Source organism: Macrotis lagotis, chromosome 7 (genome assembly GCF_037893015.1).
Source record: "Macrotis lagotis isolate mMagLag1 chromosome 7, bilby.v1.9.chrom.fasta, whole genome shotgun sequence".
NCBI lineage: Eukaryota > Metazoa > Chordata > Mammalia > Peramelemorphia > Peramelidae > Macrotis > Macrotis lagotis.
In genome coordinates, this window is record NC_133664.1 from 102,714,137 (window position 1) to 102,738,865 (window position 24,729).

The 24,729-nt window shown below is 34.8% G+C and overlaps 1 protein-coding gene and 1 pseudogene across 1 annotated transcript in view; one reads left to right on the forward strand and one right to left on the reverse strand.

Annotated features, from left to right (window-relative positions):
* The window catches only part of LOC141492802 (thiamine pyrophosphokinase 1-like), a 485,555-nt gene that overhangs the window by 306,691 nt on the left and 154,135 nt on the right, over positions 1-24,729 (forward strand). The window contains exon 7 of the mRNA XM_074193473.1: positions 2,770-2,916. Within this exon, the coding sequence (XP_074049574.1) occupies positions 2,770-2,916 (147 nt within the window). The remainder of the gene's footprint in view (positions 1-2,769; positions 2,917-24,729) is intronic.
* On the reverse strand, positions 19,087-23,555 carry LOC141493547 (cell division cycle-associated protein 4-like; annotated as a pseudogene).

Here is a 24,729-nt window from a genome sequence, read left to right on the forward strand (position 1 = left end):
TTCTCAAATGTAGGTTCAAATTTAAGTACTCAACAACTGGAAACAGTACCTCCTCTGTAGAGATAGAGCAGTAGTCCATGGAATCATAGACTGATTTGACCCTAGAACTCATCTTTATTTGCAGATGAGGAAACTAAAGCCTTTCAGATAAATTAAAATTTAATTGACCTTAACTACTTTTACAGGGATTATTTTCCCTCTAGGAAGCCAGTGGCCATACCAGAAATTGAAAAATGATATTTGAACGTAATTTGTGAATCAAAGCTAAATTTGTTGTCAGAATTGGATGCTGAAAAAAGGAACTCTAGAACATTTTCAATTATAGGTGTATATCTTCCTTCAGGAATGTGGAAGTTGATTTGAAGTTGGAGTTAGGAGAGTGAAGGTGAGGTGTAAGGTAGAGTAAAGCAGTGTCCTGATTTGGACTACTGATCTCATATAATGATGAAGATCTATGATGACAATCTTCTGATTGCCAGTTTATGGTCTTTTTTTACTTAATCATCATTATGTGATGTTCTTATCCTTTTAGCATAAACCAGAACTACAAATTATGTAACTACACTTTGAAATTTCTCTGAGTTACTACAGGGAGTGATTTACTTTATTATTAAAACAGTCCTTTCAAATAGGCAAGTATTATTTGGGGAAAATGAGGTAGCTTTTAATTCAGTCTAATTGGTCTGTCTGATATTTGCCAAATTAGCCAAATTCCTAATAGTTTATACTCTTTGAAAGCTTGATTATCTGAGTCTTTATACATATAACTTGGGGTTGGGTGAATATTTCATTTAAGTCCTAGAAGCCCCCTGCCTTAAACTTCTAAAAAGGAAGCCCATGTTACTAATCCCATATTAATTGCTTACTTACTTCCTTCTATCTCTTTTTGCTTTTCTTTCTTCACTTCACCTACTTAGAAACACTACTTATTGATTGTTGGTAAGCTCTAACAATTTTGCAAAGGTAAGGTGTGTCCTTCCCTCTCCTCTCTGCTCACCAGTTTAAAATGATCAATGTAATTGATTTAATTATTTAATTTAGCCTTTGTTAAAAGCATAGGGAAATGAGAAGCAATCTGAGGATTTTGATGACTGGTTTGCAGATATTGCTTATTCATCATGATGTCTATTTCCTAAAGACAGTGAATAAATTTTACCTTCAAAAGTTAAGGAGTCCTTTGAGACTTAAAAAACAGGGAATATTCATGTTATATTCTCTTGTAATTTATCATTTCTTCAATTTTGTTTGTTTTTAAATCTATAACATAGTTCTGCTGTACAGCAAAAGAATGTACTCCAAATAAAAGCCTTTCCACATTGAAAAAAAATTACCACTTCTTAACAAAAAGGAAATATGTTTTCACACCAATTACCTGTAAACAACTTTGACTAAATTTGTTTTCTTTCAATACTCTTTTATTTTCATTGTTTGAACCCTTCTGTATATTCATTCTTTTGCTCTTGCTTTCTTCTTTTTGTATCATATCATATAAGCCTTCCCAGACACCTAAATCCCTTTCTGATGTTAAAGTTGGCAGTGCCAAAAAGTTGATGGGGAAGGGCTTTCTTACAAAAGGTGGGGCTGGAGAGTCTGCAGAACCAGGTGCTAGGTCTCTTCTAAACGGAGGTTGGCTATAATGGCTATGGAATTTCTGCTGGAAAGAGAACTGTGCTCTGGAAATCACAACTATTCTCAGGTATCTTCAGCTCTGAGTTCTGTGGGTATTATTCAACAGAAACCCGTTGTTTTCTCAAGATGCTTTACTTTTTCATCCAGGCTATCTTGCCTGCTTAGTGGATCACAGTTGGTTTGAATTTGCTAGTGCTGTTGTTAGGGATGGAAACCCTTTCTGTCCAAGGTATTCTCCCCCTTGTGATGGCATTGAGGGACAAGTCTAGAAGTATGACCACAGTCTCCTTTTCCTAAGATGGGTTGTTAAGGACTTTCTCCACGGGGGATCAAGAGGAGTAAAGTATTGAAAAGGTGACAGTGGTTTTTGATAAAGATGTTTAACAAAACACTCTGGTTTTCTTTATTCAACCAGTTCATATTTCTCCAGCTTTTTATAAAAGGAGTCTTGTGAAATTGTGAAATAACTTTTTTTTAAGAATCATATTGTCCAATAGTGATTCAGCTCTTTTTTGTTGTTAGTTTTGTTTTTTTTTTGTTTGGTTTTTTTTTTTTTTTGCAAGGCAGTGGGGTTAAGTGGTTTGCCCAAGGCCACACAGCTAGGTAATTAATAAGTATCTGAGGTCAGATTTGAACTCAGGTACTCCTGACTCCCAGGTCAGTGCTCTATCCACTTTGCCACCTAGCCACCCCATGATTCAACTCTTGATTTGAATTCATTGATGATGACAGGATGCCCTGTTAGAGAATTAAAATTAGACTTTATTAAGAAAAAAATCTATTTTTCTTCTTGCCTCCAAAAATTGATTTCTTATTTACAAATATTAATTCAGTACTAGTGAAAATAAATGGTTGATAATCTAATTTGAACGCTGATATATTCATGTACGTTATGGATTAAAATATTTGATCACATCACATAACATGAGAAATATTTTCTAAAGACTGAAATGTTTTATGTAAGCTGAAGGTAAATGATATTTCAATAATAGATGCTTTATCATAATGCTGATCTAATATAAATAACAAATGAATAGTTTCAATTTGCTATATAATTATCAGTAAGTCTCTTAATATTTGGGTCACTGATACATTTTTAATTTATTTATGTTTGTTTGTTTTTTTTATTGCCTTGTTTAGGTTGACATCATTGTGACTTTGGGTGGACTTGCAGGACGATTTGACCAGATCATGGCTTCTGTGGAGACCCTTTTTCATGCAACTGAGATCACTCCAATACCTATTATCATCATACAAGAACATTCTCTTATTTGCCTGCTTCAGCCAGTAAGTAAAATGAAGAATGACCCCAGGGCACAATGTCTAAGATTCTAACATACTTCAAAATTGGTTGATATGCCTGTTGATGTCATGAGGAAAGAAGGGACATTTCTTTTTTCCTTGAGGCTTTTAAAATAGTGACCTCTAAGCCCCTGAATATGAAGTATAGAGATGAAAATTTTCCTCTTTTCTTTCTTTTGTTTGAACAACTTTGTTTGTAGAACAAATTTTATGTCTTTATAAAGAATTAGATTTATTGAAATTGCATTTTTGGTAGCTTTTTTTGAATGCTGCTTGGGAGAAATCTCAGCACAGGAAATGTAAATCTTTACAAAGACTTCAACTAGAATTCTCAGATTAATTGGAAACTAGTTTTGATTTGGTGAGGGAATTATGAGGAAATATTTTGGTCTCACAATTCAACAAGTCATTAATTTTACTGTGCCTAGAGAAATTCCTAAATGCTGATATTGAAAAGTTTTAATTCAAATTTTATGGAAATTGTCTGTTAGATGCTGATATTCTGATAGGGAACACGGTATAATGGAATGGACAGCTATCGAGAGGCCTGGGTTCATATCTCTTCTACTTTGCTTTCTAGCTACGTTACCCTTTGCAAGACACTTTACCAATCTGAATTTCGTTTCCTTTGAAAACTATGATTAGTATTTGAAGCTTAGTTTATAAATGCCAGGTCTTATAGGTTGTCATTTTATATAATATTGAACAGAATTCTAGTAGTCATTAATCATTGTTCAATGATTTTTCTTTTTGAAATAATTTTATTATACATTAATTTCATGGAATCTACTGCTGATTACTGACAGGGATGTTGTAAGGTTCCAGTGATAAAAATATTTATAAATTGTTTTGCAAAGTGTATGGAATATAGTAGAAGTTATATAAGGGCTTATTATCTTACCTTCCCAAATTATACAATCTATTTTTTTTTTTTCAGTTCAAACAGCAGGGAATCTTTTAAACTTTGAAATATTTTTTCCCAATTGGATGGATATAATAATTTATATGATTTAAGACTTTGGAAAAATCTACTTATCATCATAACAACTTGCATTTATTCCTTCGAAAAATCCCCTTATGATTTTTTTTGTTTTGAGCCATTCATTTGTGTCCTTTCATCTTGTATAATCAAAGCCATCAATTTTATCTCCAGTAATTTCTTCCTTGTTTAATATATAAAAATGTTTCTCTTCTTCATGATTATTTTTTGATCATTGATCCTTTCTTGACATTCTTGATATAAATAGAACAAAAATACAGAAAGAAGTTTCAGCTAAATGGACAGATAGTTGGATACAAATTCTCTTGGAATAGTAAATAATCTAAAGTAAATAAAGTTTCTAAAGGCAACAGGAGATAACATTTCATGAAATAATTTGTCATTTTTGTATTTTGGTATATTTTTTAAGTATTTCACCATAAAATAATTCAACCTATGTGCCAATATTTTTAGCAGAGCATTGGGGGGGGATTTGATCAAAGTTTCCTAATTAAATTAACAGAGAATTTGATAATTGCTGATCATTTATGAATTGGATGTGATAGTAGATGATAGCAAAAGAATACATTGGAAAATATGACTAATGGGTAAGAAACAAGAGATCAAAGTTCAGTAGTATGCATTTATATAAAATATGAATAATCTCTTCAGAAAAGGAGTTGTGAGGTATTTGACTGGGCAAGTACCAAGTAAAATCACCCCCAAAATAAATTGTATTCAAACAGTTAAGGGATCACTCATTGTATAGTCAGACCACTACTTTGTTAGTAAAAAGATTGTTGCAATGCTGGAAGAAAGTAGAAAACTGTGAAAAACATGTGATATGTCATTAAAACAGTTCCAGACTTGATATTTATGTGTCCTTGTTGATGCCCTAGTGATATAATCCACATTTTCACTAATAACAACAGTTTAGTTTGACATTTTTCCTAATATAAACAATCATTATATGAATAACAAAAGAATCTCGAATCCATTTCAGCTAGAACTCCCTTTACCAATGAAAAACAAATGACCATGTATTTTTAGGACATAAAATTATTTCAAAAATCTTATGAAAACTAATAGTCAAAGATTTTGAATGGCATTTCTTCCTAAAAATAGCAAAAGCAATAGAAGGAAAAACAAACTTTAATAAAATTTGTGAAGAGATTCAAATAAATAAGGTCTTCTAAGAACACTTAAGCATAAAACTGGAAAACAGTAAATGAAAAATGGAAAAATCTGATTTCTTCAAATGATACTTTTTTGTTTGGTTGGTTTTGGTTTTTGTTTTGCATGAATTGAGCCTTCGAAGAAACAAGGCATTCTAAAAGGTGAAGGCAAATAGAAGGTACATTTTTGATCATGGAAATAGCCACTAAAGCATGGATACCAGAAATGCAGCCTGCAGAGTGAAGAATAAGACAGTCTATCTGGCTGGTATTCTACAGTTTAGGGAGTAAAGGGAAGTAGTGTTTAAGGCTAGCGGAATAGAGGTTAGCCAGGTTTTGAAGGGCTTTAAATATCAAACAGAATAGTTTGTAATTTAATTGATCCTAGAGTTAGTTAGTAGAGTTTATCAGTCAAGGGATTGACTTGTTCAGACCTATATTTTGGGAATATCACTTAGATAACTGTATGAGTATGGATCACAGAAAGGTAAATGCAAGACAACAACAATCAACAGGTTTCAAAATTTGTTTCTTTTTTGTACTATGTTTGCAAGTGTTCAACAAATCATTTTTTTATTCTTGATTGCTATTTTTTTTTGTTTGTTTGTTTTTAGGTTTTTGCAAGGCAAATGGGGTTAAGTGGCTTGCCCAGGGCCACATGGCTAGGTAATTATTAAGTGTCTGAGACCGGATTTGAACCCAGGTACTCCTGACTCCAGGGCCAGTGCTTTATCCACTATGCCACCTAGCTGCCCCCAATTGCTGTTTTATTTAATTCTAATTAAATGTTATAAATTTTTCAACATTCATTCATTTGCATGTTTATAAGTTACACATTTTTCTACCACACTCCTTTCCCACTACCTTAGGAGGGGAAAAGTTGTATATGTATATTTGTGTTTAATATGTTTACATATTTGTCATTTTGTATAATGAGGAATTAGGACTAAGGGAGAAGAAAGAAAATCATGGAATAGGAAGAAAAAATTACAGGAAAAAATGTTTAATGAGCATAGTATTCATTCAGATTCTGTATTGTCTTTTTTCCCCCTGAGGATGGCATTGTCCATAACAGGTCTCCCAGGTGGTCCTAGCTCTCTGAACTGCTGAGAAGAGCTGCATCATTCTTTCCAAGCTTCTAGTCAGACCATTCATGGTTCCTTATACAGTTCCATGACATTTATATACCATAACTTGTTCAGCCATTCCCCATTTGATGCCTTTGACACAATATAAAATCCATTCCTATTTTAATAGGAGAGTATAGGAATAAATCTAGTTTTCCTTAAAATAATAAGCAGTAGCTATCTTAAAACCATCCATAAATAATATATGTTATAGGGATTAACTAGTAGCATTTCCATTAAGATCAGGGATGAAACAAGGATGTCCATTATCATCATTACTTTTCAATAGAATATTAGAAATTAAAGCTCTATATAAACAAATCATCTTTGGTGTCCAATCACTAGACTAAACACTGAGAAGCTGTAAGTAACTTCATTCTATCATATAGAAGTCAAGTAAGGAGATAAAACTGGATTACTGTGTTATCCTCCAGAGGTTATAAAAGTCAAGCAGAATTAGGCTTATGTGTTTATTAGTTCTTCTGATTCAGGGCATAGGAAATGTTGAACTTAAAGCCCTTTGGGACAGGAAAGACTAGAATGCCACCCTGCACAGAGAGTACTGTCTGTGGCATAGGAATTAGAGAATATCTGCTAAACCACTCCCCAAGCACCACCCTTGTCCAACCCATATGGAAAGGCATCTAAGGGAGCCTCCTTTCTTTCCTCACTTCTTTGCAGGATGCCCACTTTCTCTCTCTAAGCTGAAATCAGGGGGAGAACTATGCTCCTTGTGGTAGGACTCACCAAGCCCTTGTGGCTGCTTCTCTCTCTCTCTCTCTCTCTCTCTCTCTCTCTCTCTCTCTCTCTCTCTCTCTCTCTCTCTCTCTCTCTCTCGCCCCCCCCCCCCCACACACACACTCTTGCCCAGTCCTTTGTTATTCACCCTTTCACCCTATCCTCCAATCCTCCAATGGCTTAACATCTCTAGGAAAAAAGTTTTAATTTGTGAACTTTGCAGGCTTGTGAAATAAACATCCGCAACTTTTCCAACTCCAGGAGTTTTTTACTTTCATGAACTCTTATCTTTGGAGAAACACCAATTTCTCCCACATCACATCTAGGCTTACATGAAAAGGAATCCAGTTGAACCAGACTCCTATTGCCATTTTACATTTTCAGGATCTTCAGTTCTTCTCAATCAAGGGAGTACCCCAACCCAACTCAACAAGTTTTTCAGGTCAAGCTTTTTACGGGCAAAGAGTTCTTTTTTTTAAGAATTCCTTTAGGTTAGTAGGAGTGCCCTCTCCCCACTCAGGACCTTTATACCTTATCAGTTATGCTAAAGACTTCCATAAAGCATGGGAATCCTCCTCCCCCTTCTTGGTATCTGTACAATCTCAACTAGATTTGGAAAGACTTACAGGCAAGCTTTTTGTTTCTTAAGTTTGCATTTTTGCATTCCAGTTTGACATTTTTTACATTCAAATTTGTATTTGTTCTTAAAGACAAAGTTCACCTTTTACAACTTACAACTTTACAACTTTTACAGCCTAGAGGTCTTCTTTGTGTACAAATGAAATGTGTCTCTGATATTTCCAATTCTGTTTTTAAGGGTCAAATAAAATAAATCAATTTTATATTTGTTTTTAAAGGCAAAATTCACCACCTGACAACTAAAATACTTGTAATCACCCAATCAGTGCATTAGTAAGTTGCAAAACAATATATTACTTGATGTTTAAGAAAGAATAACATTAACCTGGGGAATTAAATGAGACTTCTTTGAGGAAATGGTAATGTAAATATTATTTAAAAGATGTAGAATAATAATGGAAAAATCCAGCTCTTCTTTGTGAATTTGTCTGACTGGTTTCATTCCCAGGCCAATGAACTTTGTTGCTCTGACCTCTCGTTATTTTATAACTATCCCATAGTCCTTCGCTTCCCAAATTCTCAAGCTTTGTTTGAGGGCTTTTGCATGGCATACAACAAAAATTATTTGGTGAAACTCTTAAGCTACTTAACTTCTCCTTCCATAACCTAGTCAGTCTCCCACCCTGGTTCTGTTCCCACCTTCTCTCCTTGGGTACTCCAGTGCTTCTTCTGTGGGACCAGTAGCTGCCACTCTTCTGCTCAGATTAAGACCTTCATTTGGTTGCATTGACTTTTTTTCATTAAATTGTCAGTTTGGGGCACTAGGTGGTGCAGGGGATATAGGACCTGAGTTCAAATCCAGTCTCAGATACTTCATAATTATTTAGCCGTATGACCTTGGGAAAGTCACTTATCCCCATTCCCTTGCCCCCCCCACCTCCTGAAAAAAAAATTCAGTTTGAAAACTGAAAGGGACACAAAGAATTTTTATCAAATTATATTAAAATTATTATAAATATTATATTTTAAATTTAACAATAGCAAAATAAATGTTTTTTTCTCATGTTATTAAGTAATTTTTGGTTATTTAAGCTTATATTAAAGGAGGATTCTCCCTTTATCAGAGATTATTTCACTGAGGAATCATCCTCCTGTTCTTCTCACTTCCCTTTACCCTTCATTGTTTTCATGCTTTGTAGGAGACTGTCCTCTAGCAGGAATTTTGAAGGTTCTAACATTCAGCTAGTATTTAGCTTATCTCCATATAAAGTGTATGTCCTGTCAGAAAGAGGGACAACCAGAGCAACTGGGGTGGGAAATTGTAGCTGTGGTTTTTTGGTTGAAGAACTCAGCAATCTCTCATTCAGGGATGTAAGAAAGGCTTAGACTTTTACAAAGGAATTAGGATTCACCACAAAAAATCCACACCACTACAAAAAGTTCAAGGTCCTTTGGAGATGCAACTAATTTCTTTAAGGAGATAATAGTTTCCCTAAAGGTGATAAAAGTAAGCAAAAAGAGACCATTGAGGGATAATAGCAAAGTTAATAGCAATAGTCAAGTTAAAAAGAAAAAAAAAGTTAAGGAAACTTAGATCAATATAGATCCAGCCCCATTAGACCACATTAGTCTGACAGCATGGAGCTGGAGCTTGTGGATCCAGTTTAGAGAAAAGAAGAGGAAAGGGAAGGGAGCAGCAGACTTGGGAGACTGGGAGGGGTTGTTGAAGGACTGGCCAATTGTCTATTGCTGTCCTGCAAGAGCTGGGCTTAATTAACACTTGATGTGACTCCCTATTAGCAGATTTGATGCCCATTGACCCCAGTGCTGCCTGCTCCTGCCAAAGGGTATGACCCAGGGCAGACAAATGATCATCCATGGAACTCATACTGACAGTACAGAAAAAACCACAAGATCTATTTGCAACACAAAACATCACAATAGTTCTAGAACTACTCTGCTACATTTTTTTTTACTTAGCTCTTTGTTTCCAAGATCTTGATTCCTTTTCAAGTCTGTTGTACATTCACTACTCTGCCTCCCCCAACTCCATTCCTTCCCAACCTTTAGATTCATTTTAATTCTTTTCTTAAAATATATTTTTAAAGTTTTATTTATTTAAGGCAGTGGGGTTAAGTGACTTGCCCAAAGTCACACAACTAGGCAATTATTGTCTGAGATCACATTTGAACTCAGGTCTTCCTGACTCCAGGGCCCGTGCTCTATCCACTTTGCCACCTAGCAGCTCCTATTTTAATTTTTAAATGCTCATTTCTAATTTCAAAATAGTCTTCATAGATTATCTGGAAATTTCATTCTATGTTTACATCCAATACTTTGAAATTTCATATTTTGTGTTTCAATTTCTCCTAATCTACCTGGAAAAAAAATCTAGGGTGACCTTTCTATGTCATATCTAGGCTTTTGGAACCTACAAGCATGTGTTCCTACAAATGCTGTGAAAGTTGGATTTTAAGTTGCTTACCTAAATCATCCATCACTTTTCTTTTGGTATTTTAGAAAGTTTTTCCTTGAGAAATTTCCTGGAATATAAGCATTATTATTTTATTTTTCTAAGTTTTTCAGAATATCAATAATTTTGTCTTCCTGTCTTTTCTGTATTCATTATTTGCATTTGAAAGGTGTCTTTCCAACTGAATTATTTCATGATCTTCTTTGTCCTCTCCTATAGCATTCTCTTTGATTTTTATCTTTCTTCATAGTTCTGGTTCTTGATATTATAAAATACCTCTATTATTCTCCATAGTGGTCACTTTTTCCTCCTTCCTTTCTCATTTTCTTCTTTCCATCCCTTCTTCCCTCCTTCCTTCCTTCTTTCCTTCCCAATAAATATGAAACAAAAAGAAAGCATCTAGATGTAGCAATGGGAGCACCCTGGAGACAGGAGAACCTGAGTTAAATCTTGTCTCTTAAACCCAGTTTCTTTCTCTCTTCTTCCCCCCCGCCCCCACAACGAAACAACATGGGAAACCACTAAGAGCCAGATGCATCATAAATGTATTCATGTAGAAGATGTTGCTTGATCTGGGCTTTGAAGAGAACTAGGGATTCTATGAAATGAAAGAGGGTATGGAGTGATAGCCAAGTCTTTTTCACAGCTAGGTAATTTATTAAGTATCTGAGGCCTGATTTGGACTCAGGTACTCCTGACTCCAGGGCTGGCGCTCTATCCACTGTGCCACCTAGCCGCCCCTCTAGCTAAGTCTTGGAAAAAGACTTGGTGGTGTGAGAAGAATCCTTCCCTCTCCCTCCACCTCTGTTCCTCCCCTCCTCTTCTCTTCCTCCATCTATCTACTCTCCTCCCCTTCTCTCTTCCTTTCCTTCTTTTTCTTCATCATCCCTGCTCTCCCCCTTTTCTTTCTGGGATTTTAAAAAGTGAAACCTGGAGAATTATGGAAAATCTCTCTCTCTCTCTCTCTCTCTCTCTCTCTCTCTCTCTCTCTCTCTCTCTCGTATGTCTTGGGTATTATTACCACAAAAAACTTGTATGTACTTTTCTAGTTGTATTGTAAATTTATATGCTTTATGCCCTCTGGTTCAGATAACCTGCCTTTCTCACATTCTCAGACACATTCCTTTTACCTCAGCTCCTTTTATAAAGGCTTCCCATCATGCTAGAGTTCAGTCTCTACTCTCGTCTCTTAGAATCCCTAGCTTCTCTCAAAGTTTCTTATATAAATATTTTCATGATTGTCTCCTTCCACCTCAAATTGTTTCATATTTATTCAATATATATGCTATGTATACTTTTATGAATATGCATTTCCTGAAGTAAAGGTAGAAAATATTTTTCTCTCCCTTGAATCTAAATCAATATCTGGCAATAATAGCATATAATAAATGCTTATTGATGATTGAGCTGGAGAATCTAGCAGGAGACACAGGCAGAGTTCTGTGAAGGGCAGAGCTGTCCTTGGAATGAGTTTATCCTGAGAAAGGATTGCACTATGGCTGCCAAGCACTGATGGTGTGCCAGGAAAAGAAACCAGTTCTGAGGCTTCAGAGGAGAATCCTGTAGCATCTATACCATCAACTATAGTCTTCTCTCCTATCAATCTTGCCCTGGAGTGGAATAGTTCTTGTCTTTGCACAGCACTCCCTTCATTATACATGTGTGTGTGTGTATATATATACACATGTGTATGTATAAGCATACATGTGCAAGGGATGCCATCATATACATGATGACATGGTTCTCATCAGTGATGAATGATGAACATCATTATAAGCTCTAATTCTTTCTGTGATTTTTATTTTTGGTCAGTGCTCATTATTCTCTAAATCATTTCATTGGATCATTTATCCATTTGAGGAATATCTGTTGGGGGTTGGCTAGGTGGTGCAGTGGATGGAACACCGGCCCTAGAGTCAGGAGTACCTGAGTTCAAATCTGGCCTCAGACAATTGATAATTGCCTAGCTGTGTGGCCTTGGGCAAGCCACTTAACCCCATTTGCCTTACAAAAAAAAATGTCTGTTGGGACAACTTGCATGATTTTGTTTCCTATTGGCATAGCTTCTGTTGTTTTAACTTTAGCCATAGTCCAAATATGTATATATATTTTTAATAGTATTATAATTGTCCAGTTTACATATTTTATGTCATAAATCTTAGGAAGTTTTTTTAACTTTGCTGTATCTCTATGCTTGAATCACTGTGTGTGTGTGTGTGTGTGTGTGTGTGTGTGTGTGTGTGTGTGTGTTTTATGCATTATTCAAATTCATGAAGGAATACATGCCTGGGTTCTGGATAATGGACAATGATCTCCTGTTTACTCACTCACCTGTGGAATGAAGCTTGTATACTTACTCTAATGCTTTATAGTATGTTTATTTTCTGCACTATTTTTAAACACCTTCAGTAAGGAAGAACACAACATCAAGATTAACTATCACAATGATAGTATATTATTTAACTTGTTAAGGCCACAAGCCAAAACTGAAGTGGAGGGACAGTTTGTTTTTCTGTTTGCAGACATTTGGCTCTCATTACAACAACAGATTTGTTTTCTTCTGCTTGTTTCAATTTTCACCTAACAGCACCAAGAATCCATAGATGGTCCACCAGGTAGTACCATACCATCCATCCATGGTACCATCAGTTACAGCTAATGGAAAAGTTTGATAGTGTGGATAAGTTCACTTACCTTGGCAGTATACTTTCCAGGGATATATAAACATTGCTGATGAGGCTGGCACATGGATTACCAGACCTAGCTCAGTGTTCAGGAGACTCTGAAGGAAAGGGTGTGTGAGAGAAGGGGTATTAGACTGGCCACTAGACTAAAGGTTTACAGAGTTGTTGTGTTGATCTTAGTGTTGTATGCTTGTGAATCCTGCACAATATAGGAACAGCATACCAGGAAACTGAATTGCTTCCATTTGAATTGTCTCAGGAAGATTTTGAAGATAACCTGGCAAGATAAGATGTCAAATACCTAAGTCCTTTCTCAAACTAAACTGCCAAGCATTCAAACTTCATTGCAGAGAGTGTAATTTCAGTGAACTGGTCTTGCTTGCCTAAAGGACTACTTTATGAAGAACTCATACAAGTTAAACACTCATGATGGACAGAAATGATACAATGACATTCTCAATGTGTCTCTTAAGAATTTTGGTATTGGGAGATAGTGAACACAGACATGGGGAGACAGTGGCACATGACCACCAAGCTTGTTTTCCCTTATCAAAGAAGATTCTGTACTCTATGAGCAATATAGTATTTAAGTAGCTCAAAAAAAAAATTGAGATGTGCAGATTTAGAGAATCCATCCCAAATGTTCCCATGGCCTATTTACTCTAAGCCTATAGTTGAACAGTCTTGTCTTCATTTGATTAATCACAGTCATATACTTGACTGTAATGTAGTGATGTCGTTTTGGTTCTCTTTAAGATTGAATTACAACCAACCAACCTGTATACTTTATAAGGCAATGAGATTGATAAAAAAATTAAAAGTCCTAAAATAATTTAATTATAAATTGAAAGATGACCATTCTCTATTGGCAGTATGGAAAGGAGAGGCTTGTTTGTCACACATTGATCTTTTCATCCATATGATATGACAGGTAATATTTTTCCCAATTTTTAAACTCTCTTTGGAAAGGAAAGAATAGATTCTTAGAATGCTGAGATATACCTAAAATTTTTTTGCTCTTTACAGTCTTTTTTTTTTTTCCCGTTAGAATCATGATCTTCTAATGGTTCCGTGAACTCATAGTCATATATTTAAAGCCTTTTGTGACCTCATTTAGTATCATTTTAGTTCTTAGTGTCCAGAGAATATATATTATATATCAGTTCCAATAATGCAGGTCAGGCCCAGAACACATACAACTCATAATTCTAGGAATGCAGTGGTATTCACCTTCAAGTATCAATCTGTAGAATTCTGTCAGTCCTAGGAGGATAGAAGAGGTATTCTTGCCAGAGGTTGTAGTTAGGTCAAATGGGGATTCTGACTTTGGTTGCTGTATCTAGGCTTTGAGTTATGCCTGTCCTTATTATCCTGTAGCTTCCCTAGAGATAGGTAAATAATCTGAGTTTCGAATTGGAGATAAAAACACATCCTTCAAACTCTAGACCAGTGAATTTGATATATATTCCAAGTAAGATTCTACCATAGATTATTTATTTTTAATTTTTTGCTGGGCAGTGGGGTTGAGTGACTTGACCCAAGGTCACTCAGCTAGATAATTATTAAGTGTCTGAGGCTAGATTTGAACTCAGTTCTTCCTGACTCCAGGGCCAGTACTCCATCCACTGCACCACCTAGCTGTCCCACTGCCATAATTATTAAAGGAATGTTTATGAGCTCTTAGGGGAAAAAACAGATGATTATTATAAACCAGAATGAATTAATTAAGAATGAATCTTGTCTGAACAATTTTATAATCTTTTGGGGAAGGATTACTAGATTAAATTAGCTATGTAATTTAAATGACAGATTGCTGGATTTGAGTTTTGGAACCTGTGAATTTTAATTCTACCCCTTAATTGTATAAGTCTTCTTCAGTCTCAAGTGGCTCTCTAGGACATAGCTATTCAGTCATAGATATATTCTGATATTCACTGGAGTTCCCATGTGGACAAAATCATAGATCCTAAAATATTGAAGTATCAGTCTAGTAGATCAGGAAACTCTTGTGAATGAATATTCCTGTATTTCTCCAAGATAATTTACAAAATCTTCCAAAATTTTCTTATGGGATAGATCCATTCCAATCTCATAGAAATAATTTGGACAAAGATATATTATGGACCCATTAAAATTTGTGAATGGCAAGAAGATTGATAGAATGCTAATTTAAAACATGCAAAACAGAGTCATTAAGCTGGAATGACATGTTGAACTTACAAAGATGGAATGTCATGTAAAATTCTTCAGTTGGTTTAAAAAAAGAAGCAGTTCCTCAGATGTAGAATCAGAGTTGAAGTGGGGCAGTGAATGTTTAGAAAATATTTCAAGGGGCGGCTAGGTGGTGTAGTGGATAAAGCACTGGCCTTAAAGTCAGGAGTACCTGGGTTCAAATCCGGTCTCAGACACTTAATAATTGCCTAGTTGGCAATTAATTTTTGCCCTGCAAAAACCTAAAAAAAAAAATATTTCAAGAAAAAAGTATCCAGTGATTGCAAACTCAATTTATATCATAATTGGAAGCCTCTGTTATTAAAAATTTACTTGAATTGAAGAATGATATCTAAAACACAGAAGACACTTTGATCAGTGTATTGTATAGTTTTTTCCTCTATTTTATCGCCTATTTAGTGAGACTGAGTGGGATGCTAAGGGAACTTATAATCATAATATCTCAGGGATTCATTAAATGTACTTAATGTTTTGAACCTAGAGAAGAGAAACTAAAATTCCTATTTTCAAATACATAAAAGTCAATCATATCAAAAAGAGATTAGACTTGTTCTTTATTTTTCTTCAGAAGGAGAAAATAATAATAGGTAAAAGTTAATGTGAAACAGATTTGGTTCTAAATAAAAGAATACTATGTTTGTTTTGTTTTGTTTTTTAGGTTTTTGCAAGGCAAACGGGGTTAAGTGGCTTGCCCAAAGCCACACAGCTAGGTAATTATTAAGTGTCTGAGACCGGATTTGAACCCAGGTACTCCTGACTCCAAGGCCGGTGCTTTATCCATTACACCCGCCACCTAGCCGCCTCAAGAATACTATGTTTGAATCATCCAACAATTAACTGAAGTGTCTTGGGCAGTGATGAATTTTCCATTACTGGATGTCGTTAATCAGAAACTAGAAGATTCCTTTCTGGGGACAGGATAGACTTTAGTATTTTGTAAAAGAATCCAAATCCCTTTCAGATTTTTACATTCAATCAATTGCTTATTGAATATATCAAATATTGAAAAAAGTTTGTTTTTATTAACCATACAGCATTCTAGTTCTTACATTTTCTTTTAGTCTCTACTCTCATAACAACTCATTTTTTATTACTTAAAAATTAGTTATAATAAGGAGTTCACAACAGGATATTTCATGGTCCAGTTAAAATTGTAGAAAGACTTAAGATTTAACTAGATTCATTAGAACATTATGACATATACTTTGCTGTGTTTCAAAATAGTACTCTGATTATTGATGAGTAAAATCATGAGTCAGTAGTAACATTGTCTTTGAAGAGGTTTTCAAGTATAAAATCAAAAGCAGAATGCATAATATCACTATTTAAAAGTGATCATCCCCTTCTTTCTAAAACATGTTCTTAATAAGGAACAATCACCCTTTATGAATAGGGAATTTTATGTAATAATCTAGGACACTTTGCACATGAAACTTTCCTGATGTCAATTACCACCAGGCTGTCCCTGGTTGAAGAACATCATGCTTTCTGAGTTGTGTTTATCATGCTAACCATGCACAGTGTGTGAATGGCTTATGGTTTCACATACATACTTTCTCATTTTCTGGTACTGTGCTTCTCAGGAGTAGAGAAACATTAGCTTCTGTACACTGAGCATAAATTATCTTTTATCTCTGAATTTTATGGCAGTTTGTAATACAAGGTAATAGGATTTATGACCAAGAAATGAGATGTCCAAGAGTTAATAAGGCATGCCTTTTACATTATATTGAACCACGTTCAGTGTTTCCTATGCAGGGTACCAATTTTTGATGGAGCTAAGTGTTACAGAGTAGATTTCTGCACATTTCTTATCTTCCTCAAATGAATATTTTATCAACATTTTTGCAGAGAAGTCTTAGGCTTCTTATAGGTATATGTGTATATTATTTTTGTAAGTTTGTATATTTTTAACCAAAAATTAGTAATTCCACGGAATTATATTGAGATCTTATGAAAAAATCAAGTTATTGAAATTAACTTGGTAATAATAGCTGATAATAATAATAATAATAGCTTTAGCTAACATTTTTATAATACTTGCTACATGTTGCGTACTCTGTTAAGTAAGCACTTCACAGTTATCTCATTTAATCCTCACAACAACCCTGGGATGTAGAAGCTATTATCTTTTTTTTTTTTAATAGATGAGGAAACTGAGCCAAAGGTTAAGTGACTTATCTAGTCAGGTAAGTCTTACCTAGCACAGGTCAAATATGACTCATATCTTCCTAACTCCAAACCCATGACTATTCCATTGCTATTTGAATTTGGAATGGGTATTGAGTTTCTCTTATTTATGTTCTAGCTTCTTTATCCTTCACACTGTATCATGGATTCTTATTTAGGGTTCATACATTCCCATTGGATCATGGAAAGACTCAAGGAATCCAGAAATTTGGATAGGGGAATAATTGGGTTTTCATTTTCACTACCTTCTAAATTTAGAAGTTCTTTGAATTATGTTTATAGTAAATAAGATATTGCATGAAGAAGTCCATAGACTTTATGAGACTACCAGAAAGGACCTTGTAAATCCTTTCACTTTTAGCTACTGTCAAATCCTAAGTAGATAGAAACAATTATCTTTCAAGGATCAGAGGTACTAGGGTTATAGTCCTTATGCAGAATAAGTCTTAATTCCATATGAATTTCAACCTTCTTTGATCTGTCTTATCTACTTACCTTGAAACACTATGGATTTAGGACTCTAGCTTTCTGACTCTAGATTTACTCCATTAGATTTTTGTAATCTGAACCTCAAGATTTGTGAATCTTGACCTTAAGGTAGGTAACAATGCCTCTTCTGCAATCTGCTTGACATTCCAAAATTTTAATCTCTCTTAAGCTAAAACTAAATCATCTGGATTCTGTTGTCACCTGATAAACCTTCAATTCCTAAAGCTAATCACAGGCATCATCAACATCATCAATCATAACTAATATTTTAAAAATTAAAATCTCTACAAATATCTCATTTCATCTTCACAAAAACATGAATGCAGTTATTCCCATTTTAGAGATGAGAAACTGAAGCAATCCAGGGTCACACAACTAGAATCTGCGATTGCATTTGTTTTTGTTTTTGTTTTTTTCCCAAAGACCCCAAATAACACTTTACTTAGTAATTAATGTAAGTTTTCCCACATAAACAAATTTGCCCCAGACTTCAGTGATAAACAATTCACTGTGATGACATTTACATATAAATATGCATAAATAAAACCCTACATAATTTGTATTCAGAATTAACAGGAAGCAAGGCTTTAATAGAATTGTATCTATGATTGGTGATTTTTTTCCCTTCTAATAATGCTCAAGCATAAAAAGTGATACAAGTTTCTCATTTTTATAATTAAGCAGTCCATGATTATAAAAATAGCTCATATTTATTAGTTTATTCATTTATTTATTTGCAAAGCAATGGGATTAAGTGACTTGTCCAAGTTGACATAGCTAGGTAATTATTAAGTGTCTGAGGACAAATTTGAACTCAGGTACTCCGGCCAGTGCTCTATCTGCTGCACCACCTTGCTGCCCCAATAGCTCATTTTTTAAATTATTTTGTATCTCTACAGTTTACTGAACTATATGACAGAGTTCATTCTGAAAAACAAAAATCTTTATAACAGGCATCAATTCCAAGTGTTTCTGCTATGGAAAAGTTACTGAAGCAGCAGCAGAAAGAACATTTAAAATAAAAATATACTTTTAGAAAATAGCTGGAAAACTTACAAAGCTGATTAAATTCTATCTAGACTAATAAAGTTGAAGACTAGTAACTGAAGCTAAGAAAGAAGAGGTAAAAGAAAGGAATCAGGGAAACTAGGAATTTTAAATATAGACCCTGAAAGAAGGTTAATTGACAATTCAAGAACCCATTTGTACCATTCTCCCACCTGTGCCTTGAGTAAGAAAAAGTAAGAATACTAAACTTAACCTTGTAAATTTCATATCCTGCAACTATATATTTGAGTATATATTTAAATGAAAAACCAAAATTTGAAGGCAAGTAGCATGTTAGCTTTAAAGATAACACTTGCATAAAATGAAGTGCTTTTTATCTTTTATGTAGATTACATATATATTTGATAGTAAATTATCTGAAGGCTTGTTTTTTCAAATATTCTTGACTTCTTCAAAGAATCATGCTTTGTATTTAACCAGTTCAAGATTCAAAAAACATTTCCACAACATGGTCAGGTTCCTTTATATAAGATTTACAATTTGAGTAGAATTTATCATTGTCCGAGATGAAAAGTTCTCAAGTTTAATATGTCCCATTTTTGTGTTGTTTATCATTTCTGTTAATACTGTATCAAGATAATAAGAATTGTCATCTGAAAATAAATCTTAAAGAAGTAGGATTTTTGTTCTCCATTTCAAATATTTGATCTAGTGACTTCAGAAAAAGTTTCCCCAATTATCTTGAGGGTTCACCATTTTCCGCATTGCTCTGAGGGTTTTGTGGGGTTTGTAGTGAAGTAACCAGGATAGGTCAGAAATAATGGATTGCGACTGGATATCTTCAGAGTCTTTTGAGAATCTACTATAACTTGGAACAAGTTTTCCTTTACCCTGCTCTTTTGCTTAGTGACAAAGGTTATCTCATGTTACTAAGCAATCAAGAGAAGCCTGTCCTATATTCTAAGCATTTCTCACTTGCCAAGTTCCTTCCTGAGAGATTTCTTCTTGAATTTATCTTACACTTTTTGCTATCTAGGGGTGGCTCGGTGGGGCAGTGAATAGAGCACCGGCCCTGGAGTCAGGAGTACCTGAGTTCAAATCTGGCCTCAGACACTTAACAATTACCTAGCCGTGTGGCCTTGGGCAAGCCACTTAACCCCATTGCCTTGCAAAAAAAAAAAAAAACTAAGAAAAAAAAAAAGTAGTGTTCTTAAATACAGTAAAAGAGAAAAAAAGTGCTGGGCCTAAATTTCTTCAAGTATTTGAAGGGCAGTCATAGAGAATGTGTGATTAGACATGTTTTGTTGTCTACAGAGGATAGAAGGATCAATAGGATGAAACTGCAGAGAAAGTTTTAGCATGAAGGAAAAACAATTTTAACTATTAGTGCTATCCACAATTGGAGTGGGCCCCCTTTACTCCCAAAGAAAATGCTACTGCTGGTGTTTTCTAGATTTAGACATAAAACCTCCCCTACCTTCTACCTTCTAATCCAGATTCTGATTCTTATTGTCCGTGTGACTGTAAACAAGACACTTAACCTAAACTGGCTGGGCCTTCAATTCTTCATTAATGAAATGTGAGTGTTGCCTGTGGAATCCATAGCTTTTTAGCTATGATCCTATTAAGTCAGCCAGTTGCTGAGGAAGAGTAATTATGTCATCATAGCCTAATGATGACTCCTGCTTGTTAGCCCAGGGAACTCGTCCATGATGTTATAATGCCATTTTTCATTTTTGCTATAAAAAACTCACTAAGCCTATTTAAACAAAAGAGGCAAGCAAGTGACATCTAATAAATTATTATCAAATAACCCTGAAACCTTTGCCTTACACCAGAGATAATATATATTACTCATAGTGCTACAATATATTTTCCCATAGTACAATGTTCAATAATCAGATGCACACATTTTATACACACCTGTGTGTTTATATGTATTTATGTGTATATATTTATGTATATATTTGCATATATGTATGTGGTTTTTGTAATATTTAGTGTCCATATACATGCATGCAATCCATATGCAATCCACCTATATACTAAACCAATTTAAATACAGGATTGTGGAGCCTAGAGAGGAAGGGCACTAACAGCAGGGTGAAGCAATAACTTCATGTAGGTGGAAGTATTTCAACTTTTTCAAAGGAAGAGAGGAATTTTGTGATGAAATTAGTTTAGAATTGTTTTATTTGTGGAAGAAAAGGGAATTTGGTTGAGATGACAGGAGAAATATAGAGAGCTTGAGGGGGTGGTAAAATATAATGAATTTCTTTTTTTAAATATTTTTAATATTTATAATTATTAGTTAAAATTTTTTAAATGGGGAAAATTGGAAATATTTCTCTCTACCAGTAGATAAGGAGAAATTCAAAATTACCAAGTGCAGATGATTAGGAAGAAAAAGTTTACCTTACTATTGGAGACTGGAGGAAAGGAAGAGAATGTGAGAAACAATATCTGAGTATTTTGAGTTGAAAAAGAGGGGAGATTAAGGAACTTTAGTTTTCTCAGAAAACTAGAAGGCAAGAGATACATACTGAGGGATGGAGCTGGTCTGGGAGACCTGAGGAGAAAAAATATCTTAGTACAGCTTTGATAGGAAATAAGATGGGAATTAGAGAGGAATAAAATGATTGTCTTCTAGTGGTGAAAGCCTAGTTGAACTTAAATGGTATAGATTTATAGTATATGTCTTTTTGTCTTGGTTGTGTGATGTCCTCCAGCCCATTTCATCAGCTGATGTATAGAGAGAAGGTGAGACAGATGAAAGAATTAATTCAAGGCTTCATAATATCAAGCCTATTTGATTGTTTTTATTTATCTCTGACATTATTATTCTCTTGTAATAACTTTTTAAATCTTTCCTTTTAGCCACAAGCTTCCTGGGAAAGTTTTCTTTTACTCCTAAGCTAACTGAGAGGTCTTCAGATTCAGATATTTCAGCTCTTCCCAAGTTGTTCGAATTTTGGATGCCGTTAAGATGAATTTGTGCTTGTTTCTGATGATAAAATGGAATATACTTTCAATAATAATTATGATAATAAAAGATGATGATAACACATTTTGTTTTAGGGTTTGTTTGTTTTTGCAAGGCAAATGGGGTTAAGTGGCTTGGCCAAGGCCACACAGCTAGGTAATTATTAAGTGTTTGAGACCAGATTTGAACCCAGGTACTCCTGACTCCAGGGCTGGTGCTTTGTCCACTGCGCCACCTAGCCGCCCCAATAACATGTTTTAAAGTAGGGATTTATAATTTGCTAAACATTTTTCTCCAAATAGCATAAAACTCCATACAGTGTTCATAGAAGAAAGAGAATGGGGTCATGACCGAATGACCTACCAAAAAAGAATAAGAATAAATTTGAATTTAAACATTTAATATTTGACCTTAATATGTTAAAAAATGAAGGGAAAATGGATGACAGTGGTCACATTTTGTGATATTTGGCTCTTCTTGTTCCTTTCCCTGAATTATCTTTGACAAATGACATCCTCTGTTGACATGTTAAATAAATGACTTCATCAGTAGTCATTTAATATTTTCTCTAAGTGAGACTCACCATCAGTTAGGTGATAGGTTTCCCCTTCCCACTCCTCATCTGAAAATGTCTTGTCAGAGGTTATCAGTGACTACTTAATCACCGAATTCATTGGGTACTTAATCCACCTGGCTTTAGAAGTCCTCTGGCCAGGATCTTAGCTTTCCTGAATGCTGAATGGTTGACTGCAGATTTCCTTATTCCACTATATATATAGTCAGTTTTAGGGCAGATGACACAGTGTCAGTTTCGGAGCCAGGAAACTCATCTTCTTGAGTTCAAATCAGACCTCAGACAACTAGCTGTATGACTCTAGGCAAAGCACCTAACCCCACCAAAGTATTTGCCTTATCTGTAAAATGATCTAGAGAAGTAAATAATAAACCACCCTAGTATCTTTACCCAGAAAACTCCAGACGTGTTCATGAAGAATTGAATACAACAGAAAAACAGCAAAAATAAAAATTGATAGTCAGTTTTGAACCATTGTTTACATCCCTGGCAATCATTCACCCAGTTATCTTGCCTTTTGCTCTGCCACTCTATGTCCTCTTCTTGCCTTCCTTTTCACCTTTATCATCATGGCTTCAAATTTACATCTTTAAATTTTAAAACTTTTCCATTCAATCTCCTATCTACCTCTGGTAGACCTGTCCATCTATGTGCCTCACTTTTTTCATCAAGTTCAAAATGTACAAAACTAAACTCATTTTCCTTCAAACCTTTCTCACCTAACTCCAGAATTTTTATTAATTGTGTATATTAATTTGATCTGATGAATTATTGTGATCATTTCCTGCCTATAGTTTCTTCTTTTGATCCCATTATAATACAGCTGATGTCAAACCTCAGTCTAAAAGACTGTATTGGCTTTCTCCTTTATACAGGATATTGTCTCAACTCCTTAACGTAATGTTCAAACCTCTTTACAATCTTGGTCTCTTATCAATTTAGGAATTAAAAAAAATGAAAAAACAATAATCCTTTTAAAATAATGAGAAACCAATGAATTCCAATCTGACTTTTCCAAAACATTGTTGCAGTGTATTGTTGCAAATCTCTTAATGTCTGATTTAATAGAAAACTGTTGGATTCTCTAATTCTATAGATCTGTTGTTTGAAAAGGAAGGCATATTTCCATAAGAAAATAACAAAACTTTTTGGAAATTGTTTTGATCTCAAGGACCCCAAGGAAGGATATTGGGGATCTTCAACTATGCTTGGACCACCCTTTAAGAATCAACTACTACTTTACATTAGCCTTTGTTCTAGCTATTGTTCCACTGTTTACTCTACTCCTAGTTGTTAATTGTCCTTCCCTTTCTTGTTGCCTTCTTTCTCTACACCTGAACCACTGGTTGTGCTTTCCTCTCTAGAATTCATTTCCACTTACCCTAAAATCCATTCTTTGCAAGGGTCTTTGAAGCCCTGGAATTTAGCTCTTTGTATAGAGTGATCATTTCCAATATAATCCAGCTCTCTCTATATATATTCATACATGTATATTGGTAGGTACCACATAGATATCATTTTATTTTTCTGCATACCAGAAAAAAAAAACAATGAAAAAACCCTATTCCCTAATTGGCAATGCCATTGTTATAGGCAGCTTGACCTTGAAGTACTCTGTCCTTCAGGGGAACTGGTAGAATGACACCCATCAGCAAAAATTCATAGTGCTTCTTCAGTGATTCCTATGCAAAGAGCGACATGAAATATCAAATTGAATCTTACAGAAACGATAAAAAAAAATTATTTGAACATTGACCTTTCATTCCCAGCCATGAGTGACAGAGAATCAGTTTTAGAGACTCAGTGTAATCCATAAAACTGAACTGTGAGCAGGTAAAACAACAGAAAAGACTAGATCAGCATTTGTCTGAGTTCTTTCGCTCTCCTAATTTACCATAATCCAATTCTGCGTAAGCTAATGGAATATTGGTGGTTGACTGTCATCACCCTCCTTCCCTTTGCCCCCTCTTCCCACAACCCTTTTCAGCAAGGACACAAGTACACATCGGAATGTATGCTTAGCTCAATTGAGCATCTTTTTTTGATTAAAAACAATAGGTTAGCAGCAGAAAGGCAATGGACCATCAAGCAGGGAAATGAGATGAGCCTCTGAGTGGAAGATTGGCAGAAATGACAAGTTTCTCTGTGGAATTCAACCATCTGAGTTATGTCACTTTGTAGGGTCTTGAGAAAAAGGAGGGTGTGTGTGTGCCCCAAATTGGTCATTCTCAGTTTCATCATACCTCAATATGATTCTCAGGCATCACATTCCTCCTCTAGATTATCTTGAAGCTTAGTAACAAAAGCTAAAGGTGAAAAAAGAAGTGGAAACACAAGGAATTTTCTGTGTTCTTACTGTTAGAGACATTTGGTCACTGTGATTTGGTGCCTTTTGCATCTGTGTGATATTTGAATGAACATGAGTCACCAGGCTCCTTTCTGTTCCAGTCCTACTGGCAGGAACACCAACTAGAAGACTCTTGGCATTAGGTACTCATGGACTGTTATGGGGTAGTGGCAGTATCAGAAGAGAAAGGAAATAAATAATGAGAATGAAGACAAGAGAA